Source organism: Arctopsyche grandis, chromosome 11 (genome assembly GCF_051622035.1).
Source record: "Arctopsyche grandis isolate Sample6627 chromosome 11, ASM5162203v2, whole genome shotgun sequence".
Lineage (NCBI taxonomy): Eukaryota > Metazoa > Arthropoda > Insecta > Trichoptera > Hydropsychidae > Arctopsyche > Arctopsyche grandis.
Window position 1 is genome coordinate 11574891 of NC_135365.1, and position 23135 is coordinate 11598025.

Below are 23135 nucleotides of genomic sequence, written 5' to 3' on the forward strand. Positions count from 1 at the left end.
ATCATCTTATCTACGTACATTTACATATGCACATAGGTGTGATAGGTTTTTTTTGTGCCTTCTGGAATGCGTTAAAAATGATGTGTGCGTGTTAAGGGATCATCGCCATCGTCTCCTAGGAGGTCTGGTGAAATTTGAACCTACGGATTTTGACACTTGAATGTTTTGCAGGTGATGATGTTACTGAAATAATAACTCATATCCCTCATATAGAAAAAAAAACTCCTTACAAAGTCATCCGAAAAAACATCTTTCACATGTCAACCATTATATTTGAAATATTTATCCTCGCGGTCTTTGGTAATTTTCGAAAAAAATATATGAACTACTGCAATAAAAGTTTATTTGGTTGTATATAATGATATAAAAAAGTGATGTCATATGTGTGAACGATGACTTACGAAATTGCGTCTTCCCACATGCTTAGCTGCCTATTGTATTTTTTATTGTTTTTTCTTTTTATTGTCGTGTACAAAAAACTAATAAATTTATTTGCATTATCGTTCATCGGTTATGGTGGTGGTAAAAAAAAGCTGTTTTTGCATTGGGACTTATCGCTTTTTTGTTAAAATTTGATTAATTGGTTGAATGTTATCGCACTACGTTGCATTTTTTTTTATATTGTATTGCCACCTTTACATTTATAATTCGAATTTTAAGGTATTTCCGAAGTGTATGTATGTATATATGAACATATTTTCAATTAATTGGTATTTATATACATAAGTAAATATGTAAATACGTAAATATATCTATTATATACATAGGTATGTAGATATGTATGTAGTCTGTGATGATGAACGATGTCAAAATATTCATTTTAATTCATCCAATAAATAAACTTACCGTATTGAATACTTGTGGGTTGAATTCCACCTATCATAAAATATAATTCTGTTTTAGCTAACATAAAATTATATGAAGGTATATATGTATAGTAAACTTTTTTAATATACCTGCTTGAAAATTTTCTTTCTATATAAAAATGTGTAACAGCTATTTTGAAGCACAATGATGCATAAAACTTCATAAAGAGCGGGATTTGAAAATTTAAATAAAAAGATGGAAGTTGGAAAAAGTTTAAAAAGTATATATAAAATTTTTAGCAATTAGCGTCATTCGGATGGGAGTAAATCATATCATGACTAGACCTCGGATTTTGACCAGGGCAATATCGTTTTGGGGCAGGATAAGTTGGAAATTGGTAGCACATTGTATAAATGACATAATTTTGGTTCACGTGGTTCATCAAAAATATTCGACAATAATATTAGATAACTATTCAATTTGTACTAATAATTACAATCAACAAAACATTTACTACTTTTTGCTTAAAAAAAATTATGTAGGTAGGTATATATTTTTTCATTCATGCTATAGTTACTAAAACATACTTTTAATAAAATCAATACAAAAGTATTAAAAAAGTTCAATCTTCTATACCTAAAAACATTTGGCAAATTCAAAAATGGATTTTGGTCTTCATATTCAATAGTACCCAGGTATGTATTATATTTTTATGAAAATATATTACAATAATATAATATTGATATTCTGCCTATTTGTGTGTCTGTCTGTCTGTATGTCTGAGATAACGCAAACCGTACTATAATAGTTGTTTCGATTGGACATACATACATATGTATGTACGTCACAGCCAAACCAATGCCAAAACCTACATATATACAAATACAACAACAAAAGAAAAAAGCTTCTATATATACTATTTGCTACCGATGTTTCCTCTTGGCAAAGAATTTACCGCCATTCATTGAAAATTTATTAATTAATTATTAATAAATTTTTCTATTGGTGGTTTTTATTGTTTACATGTAGGTAGTTTTTACCTTTTTTATTATAAACAATTAAATATAAATATTAAATTAAATATATTTAAAAGGTATTTAAAAAAATTCGACTGCGTCCGGATCGAACTGACACATTTCTTTTATTTATTTTTTATTTAATAACTTAATATGCCAACACCCATGCGATGATATGTCATCGGGTACAACACTAGTATATACATGAACACACACACACACACACACACACATATATATATATACACACATATGTGTGTACAATTGCCCAGTTTGCCATAAACAATTGCCCAGTTTGCCATAAACAATTGCCCAGTTTTCATTTTTTCATTCATGCCATAGTTACTAACACATACTTTTTAATATCTAAAATATGTATATGTATATATGTATGTAAGTATTTTTGGTTGGGAACGTCGAAAACAAGTCAAAGTTTCTATGACGACGATACCATTGGTTTGAATATTATTTTTTTTTCGATTAAAATAAATTTAATAAAAAAACAAATCAATATTTACTATTAGATTCGCCATGTTTACGCTGTTTATATTACAAATACTGAGCGAAGTCGGGTAAAACAACTAGTAATCAATACAAAGGTATTTAAAAAGTTCAATCTTCTATACATTTTATAGGGAAATTGAAAAATAGATTTTGGTCATCTTGGTCATCGTACAATAGGACGTATTATATATATCAAAATATATTACAATAATAATATAATATGTAATATTGATTTTAATTTGATGAGTACAATGATTGTACTAAAATATGCACAGCCTTATTATCAATTCATAAATAATGATTTAAAACTCAAAACTGATCGCAATAAAATTGTTTTCAGTTTTGCGAAAATAGTGTAACTAAAAAAAAAACAGGCGATCATAAAGTTTATTTGCCATCGTAATACATCACGTGGGATAGTTTAACTGCATATGCACTCACAGAGCTTGAATATTCCACACGGACGCATCCAAAGTACGACACGCACGACAAGAATACTAATGCGCACTCCGTCTCTTTTCCTCGCGTGCAAAATGCACCTAGAGGGGGAGGCGTGGTCTCCTAACCCTCCCCCTCTCTCCTCTTTACTAGCATTACACATTACACTCTCCCCCCCCCCCCCCACCTGATGAATAATCTTGAAACACCATATCGACGACGACGAAGAACAATAACAACACATCGCTAGACGATAGTAATAGCGCCCCGGTCGATCGAAATTGCACAAATTAAAAATTGCATTTTGTTTTTGAATGAAGTTTTCCGCGGGCGTCGGCCGAGACGGGTATAGTCGTTCCGCCGTGCGTCGAAGCGAGACGGAAGTGTGCGAGTGTGTGATGTTTGGCTGTGTTCGTGCTGCAAGTCGTCGACCAATCGGCGCGCGGTATTGCCCGCCGGAGAACGCCTTTTCCGTGTGCGTGTGCCGTATTTCGAGCGTGTGTGGGTGCGTTGCCCCGCCCCGTATCGGCGCGCGCTCTCTTCAGTTCCGCGTCGACCGTCGCGACGTGACAACCGTGCGTTTTCGCGCCCGTTTATCATCAACAAATACCAATTTGTTTGAACGATTTTCACCCGCCGAATATTCGCACAATCCTCCCCTGTCCGCTCGGGCGTCATTCGCGCCGAAATTCCGACGCTCGGCTGATAATCCGTCGAGTTGAAATCGCACCCACACCCACCCCCCACCCCTCCCCATATTTGAAATTATAGTATAGTATCCCCGCATATGTGTATACGGTATTATATGCAGGTGTGAATTTTCCGTACGCAGTGTGCCTGCCTGCCGACTCTCGCCGACGATTGTTTGTGTCTTCCGAGTCGCGGAGTTGTGTCTTCGTTTGACTTGAGGGTGCGGAGTCGCGGGTAATGTGCGCGTGCAGTAAAGTGGAGAGGTAACCGGAACCTGTAGATTGATTATTTGGATCGAGGATGTTGCTGGGGACGATGCAGGAGGAGGCGGCTCTTGCCAAGGGTCGGGCCACCGACTTTTCCATAGCGGCCATAATGGCGAGGGGCGCCGCTGCCGCACCCTGCAGGACGCCCCTGGATTCGCCCTTCCTCGATAATTCAGGTGCGTACACTTTCCGACGCTGAAACGGTAGATATATTGATTTTTTTTTTTTCGTCAATTCTTGGCGCACTGTTGTGTATGTATGTATGTATGTTGACGTGCTGAAAATATCGTAGGTTTAAATTAAATTTGCCCTATGTATGTATTTATATGTATATATGTATGTATATAGACTATACTGTAATGTGTTAAAATTGTTTTTTGAGTGCCTTTTATTTAATCGTTGTCGCGTCTTCTGTGAATATTTTATCGGCGTTGGGGTGTGTCATCATCCGTCGTCTCAAATTCAAGTAAATATGAAACGGCTTTTTAATTTTCATTTTCAATGTAAATATTCTATTAGCTTTCGTTTCGGCTTGTCGTTTTGTCGCCTTTAAGTTTTTAATTTGTTTGGTTTTAAGTGGTTTAATTTAAATGCCTGTTTTTCCTCGAATTAAGTTGCGTTGATAAATTTTTAAAATGTGCTGATTGTATTGTTTTGTATTGCGGATGTAATATTTATGGCTTGTTTTATTGTTGTTATTAACGGAATGGAATATCGATGCGGTGGTTGTTATTATTATTCATCAATATTAAATTTTATGTTGATTGTTTTGAATGTAATTAAACGACTATGGCTAAGACAAAAACGACGTGTCTATTAGTAAGGATGGACAAAAACGCGTTCTGAAATTCATCATCGCTTAATCCTTATTTATAGCTGTCAATACTTTTTCATCGGCTTTCAAAATATTATTTATTCGTATTTAAATAACTTCAACCGCGCTTTGGTTGCAAATAAATATAACTAAAATATCTAAAGGAATACAAGTATTTCATGAGCTTTGAATTCAAATAATAAATATATACATATTTACGCCTCATTTTTCAGTAGTTATTTTTTACAAATTATACATATATACATACATATGTACATAGATGCGTATGATAAAATTCTGCAAATAATATTAAATATTATTTCATTATAATACAGTATTTAATATAATCCATCAATCGCTAAAATTTAATTGGATTCTATTGTTTTTAATGGAAAAGAGATTTAAAAAAAAACTCAGTGACATTTCATATAATGTTTACATATTCAATGAACAAGTAGGAAAAAAATGTATTACCCACTATTTTCTATTTAAATGTTCTTATGCTTAAAGAAAACATACATCGCTTGTGTGCCTACGTATGTATATATGTAGATACACAAGCGATGTACGAATCGTTTGCAATTTAAGGACAAACGCAATCCACAGGATAGCAAGCCGCAGTTGGGCTCCCCTGGCCGAACAAATGTGCTCGAGCCGCGGCGAACCCGCCAATCGATCCTCGGGAGCCGGCCCACGTTAATTATTCAACGTGTCAGTGTTGAATTTGTGCTGCTAATCCGAGATAAGGCCTCTCTCAAATTACCGGATCTGGGGCCTCTTCATCTCGTCCCCACCCCCTCCCCCTCCGCATCTCACCCTCCCAGGGGGTCTCCTCTCGCAACTTACCTGTCGCGTAAATAAATACGTTGACACAGGTATGCGATGGGGAATTTACGGCGCTCACCACCCCGACCGAATATATTCTAGTTCGCCTCTGTGTCTCGGAGATTATGTATGTATGTATGTATATTATGGTCGCATTCTTGCTTATACGACACGACATACGTAATGTGACGAACAGGCATAAATTATGTTGACACGATCTCGAGCCGCTCTTGCCTATGTAAAACTATAAATGAATTTTTTTCCATGGATAGATATTCGGTTTGAAATAAATGGTTAGATTTTTTTCCCGTTTATATGATGCGCTTACATACGTTGGTTTGAATAATCTTCGATTACATTCTTTTAATGTTTACGTAAATCTTCAATTGATTCTGTCATGTTATTGTGTTATCTCAAATGAAGAAATATTTTTATATTAAATTAAAGGAGCTATTCTTATTTTTTACAGTCGGATAAAAATTTTAGATATGTTCATATATACCTACAATTAATCTTTGTTTGATTTAATTTTTAATAATTTTTTGACAGCAATAATGTTGAAAAATACGCAGACATGTGTATTGTTCGATAGCGTATCAATATTTAACAAATAAACGCTTCGATGCTATCTACATATGTACGTGGCATTATGATTGTGCCTATAATATGTGAAATATAAATATATAATAGGTATGATGAGGCGTGTTTGTATTTTTTTGTCGATAGATATTAATTTTGCCAATTTTTCGTAACGAAAAAATCAATTGTTGTAGGCAGGCGGCAGGTAAGTATGTAAGTGGTGATTTATTTTCCTGTTTCGTATCGAAAACGACGAATCGGATAAATAATATATTCGTTTCGGATGCAAATTGAGCTTGTTACGTCGCTAGTGTTAACTTCCAAGCTTACGCGCAGTAAATTCACGTGTAAAAATAATTTACGTCATTGACGAATTTATTTATTGTGTGTTGCGAAAGACTGATTTCAATGTAGCCAAAGCTTTGCGGATCGGATCGTGCGATATTTCACCGTTTCGAGTGTAATAAATTTTCGTTTTTCACACGACTTTTCGAACGGTATTAAATTAAAAAGGAAATCGCTTCGCATTCGCTACGGGCTCGTTGCTAATGATTAATTTTTGTTACGAATGAGCTCTTCCGTTACCGTCGCGTCGTTATTGATTAGAGAGCGACACTTTCAAGTGATCAGAATCGAACAAATTTATACCCATTAGGTACTATTTTTATTTAATCTACTAGCTTACATTGTCTGTTTTAGTTCTGATAAATAATTCTGAAAAAATAAGGATCGCTTTCAACTTGTATTACATCATCTGAATAATAAAATGTAAAATATGTAGATGGTAATAGGCATATTTATTTATTTAGTTCTTATACATACATATGTATAAGAACCAGCCACAAATACAAAACATCCCTGCGAGGGCCGAATGGAAGAGAGAAGATCTAAATTCCACTCATACATCACCTTATTATGAATATGCACATATATTTTTAATATACAATATATTAATCAAATTAACATATTGATCAAAAATAAATTCTTATACATACATACATACATACAGCTTTTATCAGATCAGCTGGGTCATTTGTAGCATTTCTGTACAAATTATTCTAGATTTTCAATAATTAGTTAAGTACCTTATTAAATGGAAAGTACTGATACATACATATACGTATACTCTTAAAATGAAGATTCTCTTTTAATTATAATCTTAAAAATGAAGATTTTGAAAATTTGTGGAGCGTCATTAAGTGTACGATTTTATTGTAATAATTTACACAAAGAAAAAAAATTTAACAGTTTTTCAACATTTTCAATTTACATATAATGTCGTTTTTCTTCTATATATGTATTGTAACATTAAATTAACGCCGAAATAAGTCAAACGTATGTACATATGTAGGGGAAATTCTATAGTCGTTGGTATTGCAATACGTATTTGATTGCTTGGATTAAAATAATAGAGTTGCATCAATTATCTATAGTAAATTTATACACTTTTGTCGGTTGGTTGTGAACTGGATAAAAAAATATCTACATACATATATAACGGATAAAAAAATATAATATTCACTATTATATATATTATATATATTATTATTATATTTAATATAATATAATATCAAAATATAATATTCACCATTCAGGATAGAAAAAAATATAACGGATTAAAAAATATAATTACATATTAAAAAAACTTCATCTATTGTTACTACGTACATAGATAAAGTAAAAATTAATTATGTGGTGATGTAGTGTTTTGAAACAAAAATACTGTATGTACCTATCAAGAAAGTTATCGAGACCTGCTGTATTAATATTTAGAATTTCATCCCCGTAAAATGGGAGTGAGGAGTGGGAGGTTGAAACGTGAAATATGTAGGTTAATTTTTCTCATCCCGTTTCATATTTCACGCTGAAGTACCCGGACTTTGTTAACTTCGAAGACAGCTACGCGCCGTTTCCCAAAGCCGTTCACGTTCGGGTCCTCTCCACCCTTCAGTGGCGCAAAGTGGGTGAGATGCCACCCCCCTCCCACCGGTTCTCCCATCCTCCCGTCTCTCTCCTCTCCGAAGGGCTTGAAAGCGATGCCAGTGTCGAATTTTGCCTCTCGTTAAATGGAAAATTACTTTTCATCCGAGCAACGCCCACTCATTTATTATTGTTGTTTTGTTGTTGTTGTTGTTTCGGGGGAAAATTGAGGAAAACAAACGGAAGGGGAAGTTGATATGGAAATTTTCTTAACGGGTTCACTGCTACGTATTTTATTTCCATCGACATTAAAACTTTCTTTATAAATAGTTAATTATCAGACCTTTCTGAATGTTTGCATACAAGGATGAATTTACTACAGATGCATTATATGTATATGTACCTACATAGGTATCTAAAATTTATAGAGTGAATTAATTAACAAAACACGAAAAACTTTTGTGTTTTAATTGTTGTGTTAAAGTCGGCAAAGAGTTAATAATTTGATCCGATTTAATTTTCCAGACGATTAATTTTGCACAAAAGTAAATTCATTCGAATTATAAATGTGCAGTGCGGTGGTGTAACTAATGCCCTCTTTTCCGTTTGATGCGTTATTTATGTATGTTTCCAGATAGGTTAAATAATGCTTCAAACATGTATGTAAGTAAAATGTAATCAATGCTAATGGGTAGGTGTTTAAGCACATTTACAATATAAATGAATTTACTTTTGCGCAAAATTAATCGTCTGGAAAATTAAGCTGGATCAAATTTTCAACTCATTACCAATTTTAATAGAATAATTAAATACGGAAGTATTACATGTTTCGGTAATTAATTGGTAGGTTTGTCTAAAAATTATATTATTTATGTCTTATATAATTTTTAAAAATATTTCTAGCGTTATGTTTAATCATTATAATTTTTTTTTAAATATTTTAGCTAAATTTTATTTAAAAACACCATGTACTTAAACACTAGGTACACTAAGTTTGATCGATAGTAATTTTTCATGCGTTATAATTTTAAGCCTTCATATACATATGTATGTATGTAGGTGCATATGTAATCGAAAGATTTATAATGTTTTCGAGAATTAATTAGAACATAAAAATCCTGATAATAAATATAAATCTTAGGTTTAAATTGTATGTATGTAGGTACCGTTAAATATTTAATAAACAGGGCCAACCTTGGAAAATGCATATATTTATGCAGAAATATTTCCTAATGACAGTAAAAAATGGCCTTTCAATATTTCATTTTGTTTGCAGTAGGGAGAAAAATACGTGCTTTCTTTTTGGTAAATTAAGATGATCTGACTAAAAGGAATCGCGTATATTAAAGGTTTGGGGATCGAAATCGAGATTTTGCCCTTTGTGAAGTTATTATTATTTTATTTTATTACTTATTTTTATAATTTAATAGTTATTAAATAATAAGTTGCTACTACTCAATTTAAAAAATTTTACTTTAACTTTTGGCTTTGAATATATAATCATGCAAACTGCAACGTACGTTGTTTTAAAAAATTAACTTAATATTTTATATTACATGATAATAATAATCGTTTTAAATGTAGCATCACGCGTAGGTAATCCGCCAGTGACGTGCGCCGATCCGGCCCCGACGACAGAACGGGGTTAGACAGCCGGGGATTACGGCCCTGATAGAGCGAGATTTCGTTACGGGATTACTAATTTGCAAATTTGCCAAAGTCGGGACCGGGACGCCACCCACCCACACCCACCCGACCGTCCTCCCGTCCTTTCACCTGCGTATCTCGACCCTCCCCCCGTGTCGTATCGATTGGAGTGTTTTGGAGAGGCGACTTTGCACCGTTTCGCCACCTGCCCAAACGTTAATGAGCTTACGGTTCTTGTTCGATTCGTTTTCAGGCATGACGTCGAGGGTCAGCTCTCCGGCTTCCAGTGGTGTTGCTGAAGAGGATGCTGAAGTGGATGTGGAGCGTTGTTCGGATGGTGAAGGACCGGCGCCCAACTCTCCACGCACTCCACTGTCGGCGAGGTCCCCCACACCTTGTTCAGGTATGTACTGTTTCAAATTGGTCTGGTATTGTTTTAAGATGTTCCAAGGATATGTGGATTTGAATTGGTTTTTTGGTTTGAACTTTTTGAACGTATTCCCTTTTTGACATTCTGAAATATTTCTTGTTAGAATTAAGTATAGACAAACTTTTTTGAATTAATTCAGATCTAATTGGTCTGAAGATGCTTTCATTTAAAAAATATTTAATTATTCATTTGATATGGTGTTATATTAGAAATATTACTGGGAAAATTCACACTTGTAAAAATTTTATTTGGGTCAGTGTTTTTAATTTTGAATACACGCGGTCTTGGGGAATCTGAAATTACATATCCTGGATGTATTTTTAAATGACAATAACCTTGAGTGAAGTACATATCTTTCTGTACCTTGACCCTATTATTATTCTATTTTTTATGGCTCTCAATCTTGTTTTTTCGCTCGAAGCTGTTGTCGTATGAATTATTGCTGTAATGACATTGGTTTTAAATCATCGTACATAATTCATTTTCTTCGCTTAAAATTACCGCAATGAATCTAGATATTTTTTTACATATAATATGAACGATAAAATTGATTAATAGTTTATGTTTTTTAAGTTGAAATAAATCAAATAATGAATTTGAATACAGGCTGTGACTGCTTGATATCATTATTCTAGTGATTTTCTTTTTTTAAAGAACTTCTTCTAAAGCGTTTAGTGGTCCAAGTAGGACATCTTTCGTGAATATGTAGCGGTACAGTTTTGTGCAATTTATCAGATGAATTTGTAATTGATGTTTTCGATCCAGAGAGTGGAGAGCGAGAGACACCATCGCCTCCCAATCCCAGATCTGCACCTCAACAGAGATGCAACTGCGAAGAACTGTTACAAGCCGAGTGCCGATTAGAAACCAAAGATCTATGGGACAAATTCCACGACTTAGGCACCGAAATGATCATCACGAAGACTGGAAGGTGAGTCGCTGAGAATATTTCAACCACTTATGTCTGTACATATGTACGCTTCGAACAACAGCATTTGAAATTGCCGCGAGCTTCCTCGCTCTCGGTCGCGAAATCTGTGTATCAATTAGATGACACAGACACCCCCTTTTGTTCTCCCTTTGGTGTCTGCGAGAGGGACTTTGGTAATCTGTTCGTTGGTGTCCCCCAGGGAGCCGAGAGCCCCCGGGTCACACACCCTATTTGCCCGCGCGACACAATCTCCGTGTCTAATGGCTCGCGATATCGCATCAATCTAAATCACTAAATGACTCATTGTGTGACCCTTTCAATGGGGTAAGATCTTCTTCACGCTTTGCGAAATCCCTTTCAATTTGTTTTGTTGAGTTTTTTTGCGTTTATGATATATGTATACTGCATCGCACATACATGTGTATGTATGGATGTACCTATATATAGATAGATAGGTGAATGCTACTTAGCCTATAATCAATTTTGAAACTTTTAAGTTTACAAATATGAACAGAACTTTTTAAATTTATTTTGTAGGTCTATCGAATAGTTACTATTATATTATATTTATGCTAAACTATGAGTTATATTTGTCACTTTTTTGTGACTATATTTTTATTTTACGTTTTTATTTGTATATAAAATAGTCGTTTACTAGAAGACAAGCAACTGGTCTGCCAACATGCACATAAAACTTTTCAAAATGATTCAAAATATTATTAAATAATGGACTGGACATTATAATTAACACACTTTTTTAACAATACAAATTATGTTTTATTACATATAGTGTTTTTACCCGGCTTCGCTCGGTGTTTGTAATATAAACCGCTTAAACATGGCCAATCTAATAGTAAACATTTTATTAAATTTATTTGAATAGTTTTATTTTATTTAAATTTATTTGAATATTCAATTTGTTTTCTCATTAAATTGAACGTCACGGATTCTACGAACCAAACAAACAAACATATGTAAATATAAAGTCTCTTTGGAATTATATATTAGATGTACATATGTGTGTAAGTAATAATCATTAGTTAAATCAATGGTTCTACGAAATGAATGTGACATATTTGTCTGTCGTAATGTAATCAGAAACTTTACGAGAGTCATATTTGATAACTATTTTTTACGCAAGTATCCACCTTAAAGATAAAAATTCTTATAGTACATATGTATTTATTAGATTCACACTCGATTTTCATGGGTGTATGCTTTCTATGAAAATTGGACACGAACTTATGCTATCATCCAATATATGTATGTACATATGCTGCAAAGGTATACCACGTTATATTGTTCTTATTAATTTATTTAAAAATTTTACATTGTGATTATAGAATAGCTCCAATAAATTATGAATTATAATGGATTCTATCCTATTGACTTGTATATTATGAAAAGAGAACGGCCTTAAATGATTCTAAATTTCAGTTCCAATGTTTCTGTTCGCCAAAAATAATGTGATTTTTTTTTAAAAAGAATCGTAAATTTAATTTTCCGCGAGCTTTAACATTTGTCGGTTAGTGCGAGTGTGTAACGTTTTTATTGAATTTTGTGCGCGCGTGCACTTTTCCCTCGTTGAGAATCTGTGGTGTAGGTAACCAATATAAAACGGATTATGGTAGTTTATTTGCGGCACATTTCAATGCTCTCTCTCCCCCATCTATTTTTGCTCCTCTCAATGCTAAACCACTGCCCCGTAAAATTGGTCATTGAGAAAATCTGCTTCCACCTGACTCCATCCCCCTTATTGTACGACTAGATACACTTACACAGCATCCACTTAATGAATATTCGCCAAGGGGTCAAAAAATCAAACAACCCATATGTTCCCCCCCTATGTATTATATATATGTACATATACATATGTATTTAATAAACTTGATCGAATTATAAATATTGAAATTAGTACAAGTAGTAGGTATATGGATAGACATTTAGACGTTGGGTTAATTTCAGTTAACTGATGCTGGATGGAATTATTTATTTATTATTATGGGTGTGTGTGCGTTGAATGATACCTGTGCGGCATGATTTATTAATTTGGAATCCGGGCGACCGTATATTTTACTATCAACTTTTCCCATAAAATTTAACGTTGAATTTATTTGAACGGTTCTCAGGTGTTGAGCGAACTAGTAAAAACGTCAAACGCGGAAACGTACGGGGCAATAATAAAAACGGACAACGGCCGTAAAAACGCGTCGACACACTAAAAACTAGACGGGGTGAGTGAAGTGGACGAAAGGGATGAAAAGTGGGGGATTGAAGATGGAAGGGGGTGCTGGAAAAACTTATACTTTCCTGTGGGTGCCTAATCTTATGTTAAATTCTCCAATGTATCTTAGTTCGTATTTGAGGTGTTCATTGTATCTAATGTTTTAATTTGAGTTTATAATATTAAAGCTTAAAATATGCCAGTTTCAAGATAAGCATAGATCAAATGACTGGTGCTATATTAATACAGCGTTCCTCAAAATTAATGATAAAGTTTTCACCGACGACGATTGTAAACGATCATCATCGCCCGTTTCGATATGACAATAGATCGAAACCCTTTGGTTATAAAGTTGTCACACGTCTTGATTTAGGGTGACCATATTTATATTGTTCTTTAGGCTTTACGGAACACCTGTTCCTCGTAAAAACTACACACACACACACACACACACACGCTCGAAAGTATGGTGTTGTCACATTTTTTTTGTGTCGAATGGTCGCACATCTCGCACCGTTTCTTTTTTATATATATATATATATATATATATATATATATATATATATATATATATATATATATATATATATATATATTTATATTATTTTATATCGCATCCATTATGGGGCGTACATATAAATATTTTCGGTTCGCGCTCATTGTGCTCGCTTCGAATTTATTATACGGTGTATATTAATAATAATAAATAAATAAATACGACTGTAGGGTGCCTCTTTAATCGCTTCCATATTTTACCCTCAAGTTAACGTTAATTTTGGTTCGGTTCGTGAACGTTTTTATTATTACTATTTTTTTTTTAGTATCGGTATTTTTTTGTGTTATTTTCGAACGTGTGGAATCGCTAATTTTACTAGTTCTTTATACGCTCTTGGAGTGTTACGTCTCTATTGTTGATTTGCTAATTGCCTGTAAATAATTGTTTGAGAGTGTAACTTATCGCTTCTCGCTCACCTCTCGCTGTTTTGCTCGAGTATGTATGATATTTGAAGATATATTCTTTGATGGTAGTATATAAACCAGCAACATATGGATACATTTTTGAGAAATTTGATAAAATTTGCATTTTTTTTTATAAATCCGAGATGCTGTCAACTCGAATTTTGTGAGAAATAGGGCAGGGTTGCCAATTTGTTGGAACCGTTTCAATGAAATAAGATAAATTGGTAAACTATGATAGGAAACGATCGACCTTGGAGTCAAATATCCAAGATCTGGCCAGCAGCACCGGGCTAGAGAATGAATCCGTGACCATACAATTGAAAGTATTACACGTTAGCCATTGATCTATGCAACTGGTTTATATAATTTCAAACTTATAATAATAACGTTATAAATTTACATATATTATCGTACAAATGTAGAAATTTTACCGTAGGTGTCGCCATGGGGCAAAAGCTCGTAATGACACCATGGTAAATATAAATTAAAAAAAGTCAAAAGTATTTACATATGTAAATATATTATGTTATAAATGAATTTACAATACGTCTTATTAACTGTTTTTTTAATGACATAATCTTATATGAATAGTTTGCTAATATGCTGAAAGTATGGTCTGTTTATTTTTAGTGAAGGCAAAAGTCTACATACATATGTACGATGGATATGTAACATAATGACTAAGCGAAATCGGAATAGCTCATGATTATATTCATTCATGCACTCGGAAGAGAAATGGTTGAATAAAAAACTAAATAATATACGAGATGGCATGTATGTACATATGTAGATATAATAATATAAGAACAGCCTTCGCTAATGGCCGTTCTGAGTCTTCTCGATATTACATACTACAACATATATATAATAGAACAACAATGCTACCGAGAGAACCACCATTGCCTACCGGATACAGGCTTTGCCGGCGAGCGGCCATTAAAATAAATATGCGTAGAGCTCGATCATCATTTATTGTCATATTACGAGTCGATTTCCACACCCGGACGCTCCTGAATCATTTCCAAGAAAATTCAAGATTTCTGTCGGGGTAAGTATGTATGTATGTACATAGGTGCACGCACTTACGCGATTCCTAGACGCGAACAATACACGTATGTTTTTCGCATAAAGTGAAATTTTAATGCACGGAATAAAATATGGGATGCGGTCTTTATGCGTTCGGCTCTCGCTCGGTATTATGTTTGTATTGAATTTACGATTTCTGTAAAGGTGAAAATACATATGTAACCCGTACGCAACGGACGCCGACTCATTGTCGAGTAGGTATGGTCACGTTCGTTTCGACCTTACAACAAAGTTGAATTATTAAATATATTCTCAAAACAGTGTGTACGGGTGGGTTTTATACATATATGTATATACGCAAGCGTTCACCTTGTGAATTAAGCATACATATAGCAAAGCGTGTATAATGCGATTAATTTATTCAGATCTTGTAATCCGTACGTATCAAGTTTCTCGACGTTTTATTTGTACGTATTTCTGACGTGATTTAATCATTGCGAAACACTTTTGAAATGATAGATTTTTTTCGCCTTCCGTATGGTAAACTCTTAAAAAATGAATGTAATAATATGATACAACTGTGTTTTTTTTTTTTTTTGTTAATCGTTTTCGTGATATCAATTGCATGGCGATTTATAACTTTATTTCGTAGACTATCATTAGGCGGATCGGTCGAATCTACATACATATGTATGTATGCACATATGAATCTTTTATTTATGCCGCAATTTACAGAAGCTTAATTTTGAATTAAAATATTGACATTTGTTGTGCTTAGATTCGTCGTTTTATCCATGTACTATCTACTTCTTAACTACATAAATACAGTGTTGGAAACACAATTTTCCGTACGCATGCACTTATAACAAATAGGTGATAAAATCTGAATATATATATATATATATATATTTTTTTTTTGGTAAATCCTCATTTTAAAGAGTATATTTATGCTCCACTTACAATCTGGCGTTTACATTATAATATGATATGATATATTGCTTATTTTAAGCAAAACAATTGGATTCAACCGCTGTATGTCAACGATTTCTTTCTGGAAAGGAAATATCCTAGCTGCTGCTTTACAAATATTAAGTTATTTCATTTGTTTTGTGAACATATTTAAAATTGATAATTGTTTCATTATTGTAGTCATTTGCGGGGCTTTATACATTTTTACCAGATAATTGATGCAAATAACAAAGAGATACAGTGACTTTTAATAGAAAATTACGTAATTATCCAAAGTAGTATGCAAAGCTGTATGCTCGACAAAACGAGAATAGATAGTAATCAAAATAGGTGGATGAAAATTATAGCAGGGTTAGTCGATGTATTGGAGAGAATGAGGCGATTGAAATAGCAATCAGCGTGTCATGTAGCTAGAAGAATGGACGAAAGGTTGTCAAAAGAAGTGCTGAAATGGTACCTGAGAGAATGTAAAAAAAAGATGTCTAAATGAAATCAAAAAAATTCGTAGGGTGAGATGGATAAGAGTTGCGCAAAACAGTGACCGGAAAAATGCACTCGAGATAGTTGCACTCTCGAGACATCCAAACTTTCAAAGATGCTCGCGGAGAACTAACGCAATAGAATTCCGCAAAAAAAAAAAACAACGCCAAGGGGTATTTGTACGTTATATGAGGGTGCTAACTAATTTTATTGCGTCAGTTATTTTTGAGTGCCTTTGAAAAATATGACTTCTCGAAATTGCGCTACTTACATACTATTCAGTGCAATTTAGTGCATCTTTCTGGGAACCGTGCTCAGTGCCTTGTATCTTACAATAGTTATAACTTATAAGTTATAAGTATTGTAAGATAAAAGGCACTGAGCATATGTATTTTTTAACACTAAAAGGCACTCTTTAAGTAGCAGGGTTTTCGGTAGCATTCGTCTGTGCAATTTGTATAATTCGAGTACACCTATTATTTGGCGTTAAACCCTTTTATGTTCGAAACTTGCGATGTTTACGACTCGAGGTGGTGTCGTTATTTTTACTGCCGGCACCTTCTGCGCGATTTCTCCATATCGATGTCATTCATCCCGCTGCACATCCTTCGAGGATCCTTTTACGGCTGGAAACGGCCCGCGGACATCATAATTTTGGATGGCATTGTTCGCACAAAACACGTTGGTGAACGAACCAACAACGGCAACTTTGTGCCACATTGTCGCCTCTCTCTGGAATTATCTCTGGTCGGACGTGGACCGGGGTTAGAATGACGGGTCGTTAAATTTTACATCGGACACGCTCGTAGACTCTGATTTAAGGCTTGCTATGTGTGTAAATATCGCTTACAAATTAATATCTGCCAAAATCGGAGTGCTCTCGGGTCTAGATTGTATGCATTGTAGAACTGTGCATGTACAAAGATGCGATCTTTGAAGTCCCCATCCATATTTAAATCTAAAAAGTTCTCTCTTATGGCAATTGTACTCGTATGAATGACGATTTACAAATAACAGTAATAATTATTTGATTAGCGGTCAGTATTGCGTCTAAGCTTTGTTTAAAATGTATGATGTCTTGTCAATGGCCGTAATAAACGAAACATTGTTAGTTCAATTGATGTTTATTCAGCAAATGTACAAGGCAATGCTGACAAATATGAAATCATTAAATCTTTGAATAAGTAGCATCTCTAATAAGATCTGTCAATTTTTTTGAATAGTTCACCGATTCTTGCGAATTATTCGACGTTAAATAAACATTTTTTTTAAATGTTGTTTTTGTTTTATGTGGATTTTTTCTTATCGTAAAGTGCTTACTAGTATTGTATTTCAGCAGTGCTATTTTTACCAGTGGCGTGCGGTGAAATTCTCCCTGTTTTTGTCGCACAGCTTTACTTACGTGAGTGCGATTAGGATACAAGGGGACTATGTGACATCATACCGAGTCCCCTTGAACCCTGCTCGCGCACACGAAAGTAAGGTTGTGCGACGAAAACAGCAGGATTTTTACCGCACTCCACTGATTTTTACTAGCTTCACTTCGACAATCGGTCTGAAAAAATTCCTTCATTCTTCCGATCGCTTTGAAACTTTGCGAGGCTTGGCCGCCAATAGAGATTTAAATTGCTTCCGCTAGTTCGATGGTGAAATGTAATCGTAATAAACACGTTTAAGAATCCAAAAATTTTGGAGACGGCGACAGCTAACCCTTTAAGCTACTAGCCTATAAGCCTTATATGTTTGACTTTCCACCACCCAATTCGTTTTGTCAGATTTTAATTGCTTAAACGCCTATCCTAAATTTATCTTTTTCACAATCATATAAAATTTGCACTATACATAGACTGTCATATAATTTTTTATTTTCGTATGAATATTATATGTATATGAATGTATGTCAAAGCACGCGAATGTCGAAAGTTTGTTTTTGCTTCAAAGATAATTCATTTGTAAGATCGGTGTTTTTGTAGCATGAATTTCAACTTTTCTCATGTACAATTACAGGTAATGAAATTCGTTGTGTTCCATATAATTTTTCGGTTGTGACGTAATAAAAAAAACCGTTTGCATATAATTCAGGAAAAGCATTTAGTTAGATAAATTTTAACGACAGTTTATATAGCGCGCGAGTTTGACTTGTTAATTAGTGCGCGGTGCAACAAACTTTTGCCGCTTTTTTTTGTTTTATTTTTTTTTTCGTTATATTATACGTAATTTTAAACGCGTTACTAGTGTACAATTTAATTACAGCTTTTATGACTTTTTATCGCCGTTGAAAAACAAGCGTTGCAAACTCTTTTGTTAAATTGTAGTACTTACATTACATACCTACATAGGATTCAAATGTAAAAAAAATTCTAACCTCTCCTTGCGAATATATTTTTACAATTTGATTACATTCGTATTTCGGTTAATTTTTTAATTTTAAATGAACACTTGTTGAATTATTATTTCTGCATAAAAAAATTAATATTCTTCTGTTTCTGTTATGTATTATTAAACTGAATTATTAATTCTGAATTCGGGGTATAGTTTTTTAATGTCGATATTTCATTATAATATATAATATATCTTGCCATGTATAGATAGTATTCAAAAACTTGTTTATTGGTCTTATTGTGTTGTCAATCTATGGTTTTATCGCCTTATTATATTATACATATTTTTTAGGGAATTCCACAGAATCTGTGATACCAGTTATGCCACTGGTTTTGTAAAAATTCAGGGATTGACTTTCTATTGTAAGTATGCATATACGATTTCCGATATTTTGAACGTGTGACGATTCGGGAAAAATAATAGTACGAGTCTGCTAAAGCGAATCACCGTTGTTGTATTGTATTGATATTGGTGTCGAATTTATGCGAGGGGCGTAAGCAAAATAAAACATTAATCAATGCCTATTTATATTTTGAAACGTACATACATACATACAAACGTTCGCATGCAACGTGTAAGTATACTCGAACGGGTGTATTGCGAAAAGGTTGTACATATAATTATAAATACGCGCTAATTCGAATTTTAACACATTTTTTTTTCATTATATAAAAGTGATTTATCGCCTTTTGATCGGCCTTGATTCTATACAGTGTGAGATGTCGGCGTGTATTGTTATGGTAATGATTCTAAAAGCACGCTCTGCTGATTGAAATTAGAAAAATTTATTTCGGTATTTTTGTTTTCTGTTTTTATGATCGTATACTATATGTATAGTGTGTTCGTGCATACATAGTTCATACGTTTTTCGCATAATTTTGACGCAATGGACAAATAATTGACATGTCCGGTAGTAATGAAGGAAAAATAAAGAGAAGTATGAAATTATGATGTATTTATTGCCTTTGGACGAATGAATGTGATTTTTAAATCAAAAATGCCACTCTGCCTGAAGAAAAAGATCGTCGATCAATGTGTTTTGCCAGTGATGACGTATGGATGTGAAACTTGGACATTGAACGCCAAGTTGGCAACACAAAGTCCAATGCACTAAAAAAAATATGGAACGTTGTATGTTTGGCATAACGAGGAAAGACAGGAAACGGAATACGTGGGTGAGAAGTATGACTAGGGTAGTGGACATATGGAAGGAGTGAAGAGATTGAATTGGCAATGGGCGGGCCACGTAGCTATAAGAATGGACAAAAGGTGGATAAAATAAGTGCTAGAATGGTACCCGAGAGAATGTAAAAGGGTAAAAGGAAGACCGCAATGAAGATGGGTAGACGAAATTATGAAATTGTGTGGGGTGAGATGGATGAGAGTTGCCCAAACAGAGACGAGTGGAAGCGTGTTGGAGAGACCTTTATCCAACTTCAACTTCTACACTCTTCTTATTTTTATCAGAATTTCAATCGTTCTCAAAAGCTTTTTACGATGTCATATTATAATGCAAACACAACTGTCAAAGGACTTTATGAACGCACCTGCGTTGAGTGGCGTTGGTGCGAATTTGGACAGTGTGCGACATTTTTTGGCGGATGTGCACTTTCGCCGCTCCTTTCGCGGAAAATGTGCATATTTATAACGGTTGTCCGTGGATTATGTAAATGTGTAATAAATTCGGACTGCGCCCCGTGGCCGATGCTAAGTGCTGGCCATTCAGTTGGCTTGTCAGCACGGTGGCACAATGGCCACATAATGAAGTGGGTTTCCACCACACACACTTTGGTGTGTATTATGTATTATATTATTCTCCGGGTTCGAATCTTGACAGGTTCCATTTGCCGACGGGTCCGTCTACGGACATCAATATTTTCGAAACGTCCCCCTTCCCCCTCGTTGGGCTCCGGATCGGTGTCAGCTTCCTCTCTATGCGAAATGTCAAAAGTTCAAATAAGTACCTACAGCGCGTTTTCTCACGTTCTTCTCTCATATACATATATAAAATGTATGTATGTTGATGTGAAGAGGTGTGATGCATTGGGTCATGTCAAACGTTGTTTGATATGATGACATTTTTTGATTATTATATGTATTCGTGAAATATCTACATAGGTATTTGAAATTGTGTAGTTTCCTGTCACGTCGAGACAATACTGGAATAATCGGGAAATTTTCAGCTTGTTAAATGAATATTTGATAGATTTAAACGGTCTTAAAAACGTATAGTAGATATATTTATATGTAATTGAAGCAGCTATTAACTTTGTGTTATGAAAGTGAAATAAGCAGTGGCGGCGCAATTTGATTTAAATAATGCCATTTTTCCATATATTAGCCTAGTGTGTATGTGGTATATGATCCGCCACTGGAATTAATTCATTTCTTCCAAAAAATATTTTTAAAAAGCAGGGACGTTCCGTTAGGCAAGTAAGTCAGTGCCTAGGGGCGGCATATTTTGAAGGGTGGCAAACTAAAGAAGGAAAAAATAATTGTAAATTGAAATTATTATTTTCCGTTACAAATAATTTGGCATTCTACTTTGGACCGCCATTCTCAAAGTATTTAAAGAAATGCTTTTCATTTCTTTATATGCAGTGTAATTATGATTTTTTTTCGTTTGTATCACAGCTTTAGAAAGGGTGACATTTTGAACTTCATCTACATAAGTGCAGCACACAGACTAGGGATGTCACTGGTAATTATTGTTTCCTCGATTTGACAGTAAGAATAGTATCGAAAAATACCATGAAAGATTTTTTCCATCGAAATTTCTCAATAAGGAGAATGAACGTAATTAAATTTTAGGAAACTAGTTGCTAAATTTGGTCTATTCATCTAATTATTGTAAATGTTTCTTTCCGTTTTACAAATTTTCTCTAGTGCAATCGTACAAATGACGATTTCTAGTTGATATTTTTATTTTTAGTAGATATTGAAGCAATAGTTAAGTGTATTGAGAAAAAGTATGTTTGTTGAAAATATCGCATTAAATATATTTTTTGGAGAAAAAAAATTGAATTTATTTCAACGTCTCTGTACGCATATTTTATCATCACGCTCCTTTCACACAGACGCAACAATAGACTTCGTCGGAATAAAATGATTCTCTCGGTTTACATTGTCAGTGGCGTACTCGGCGAGTGTCACATCGTTGATATTCAATGACACAATGGAACACCAAAATAGGAAAAGACCATGGCGTGCGTATTCGCCACGTCGACCGACGAAATTAATTTATAATATCATTCAATCGAAGAAACTCATGAAAATTGTATGGAAAAATGTCCACTGCATTGGTGGTCTTTCGTCGGATGAATAATAATAAAAATATATTATATATGTATGTATTAAATATACGGTATTTTTATTTCGAGAGCGAACCTGTTAAGAAGTCAACGACGACACATCGTTTTCGTGTGTGTACTTTTTACATACGTATCTAAACCACATAAATCGTATTTATACTAATCTGACGTGAATATATTAGAAGTTGTTTATATTTATTTTGTTTCTTTGTGTGTATGATATTTTTTTCTTCACTTCTTCTCTTCTAAATTGAATGTCCAAGATCGGCGGTAGCGACTCGCGCCCGTATGAATTATTACAGTTCATTATGGAGTCGTGTTTGAACACAAATTTTTAAATATTGACAATAAATAATTATCGCTTGCCGTTCGTGGATTATTATTACATGCGTATGTTGGATTTTTGAATTATTCATGAACGTTTGCTTCTTCGTCGTCTTCGATTCGAACAAATGAGGAAATTTTCGTGAATGAAATATTTGTATAGTGATGTAAAATTTTCGATGTTGTTTTTTTTTTGTGTCGTCGGGAAAATGATATGAATGGATCGTTATCGAATTTCTCGTCGAGTGGACAAATTAGAAGTAGTCAACAAGCTAAAAATATTTTTGGTAATAGATATCTTCGACGGACGGTTAAAAGGGCGTATGTCGAGATTATTTATGTTTTCTAATCAATTTCGAAGATAAATTTCCTACTTAAAATTTTGTGGAAGCATTTTGTGATATAATGATTTTTTTCAAATGACATATAATAAGCGTCGCACTAATAATTTTTAATTTTTATTGTGAAAAATCAATAAATCCTTAGAAATAATAATAAAAAATTATAAGTAATTTTTTTCCATTGCAAAATCAATTTCACTACCAAAAAAGAGGAAATAATTTTTCACATTGTAAAAGCAATGTTTTATTTT

The 23135-nt window shown here is 33.9% G+C and overlaps 1 protein-coding gene across 1 annotated transcript in view; it reads left to right on the forward strand.

Annotated features, from left to right (window-relative positions):
• Positions 1 to 9761: 9761 nt before the first annotated feature.
• The window catches only part of LOC143918567 (T-box transcription factor TBX20-like), a 103296-nt gene continuing 89922 nt past the window's right edge, over positions 9762 to 23135 (forward strand). The window contains exons 1-2 of the mRNA XM_077440507.1: positions 9762 to 9909; positions 10702 to 10867. Coding sequence (XP_077296633.1) covers positions 9762 to 9909; positions 10702 to 10867 — 314 coding nt within the window. The remainder of the gene's footprint in view (positions 9910 to 10701; positions 10868 to 23135) is intronic.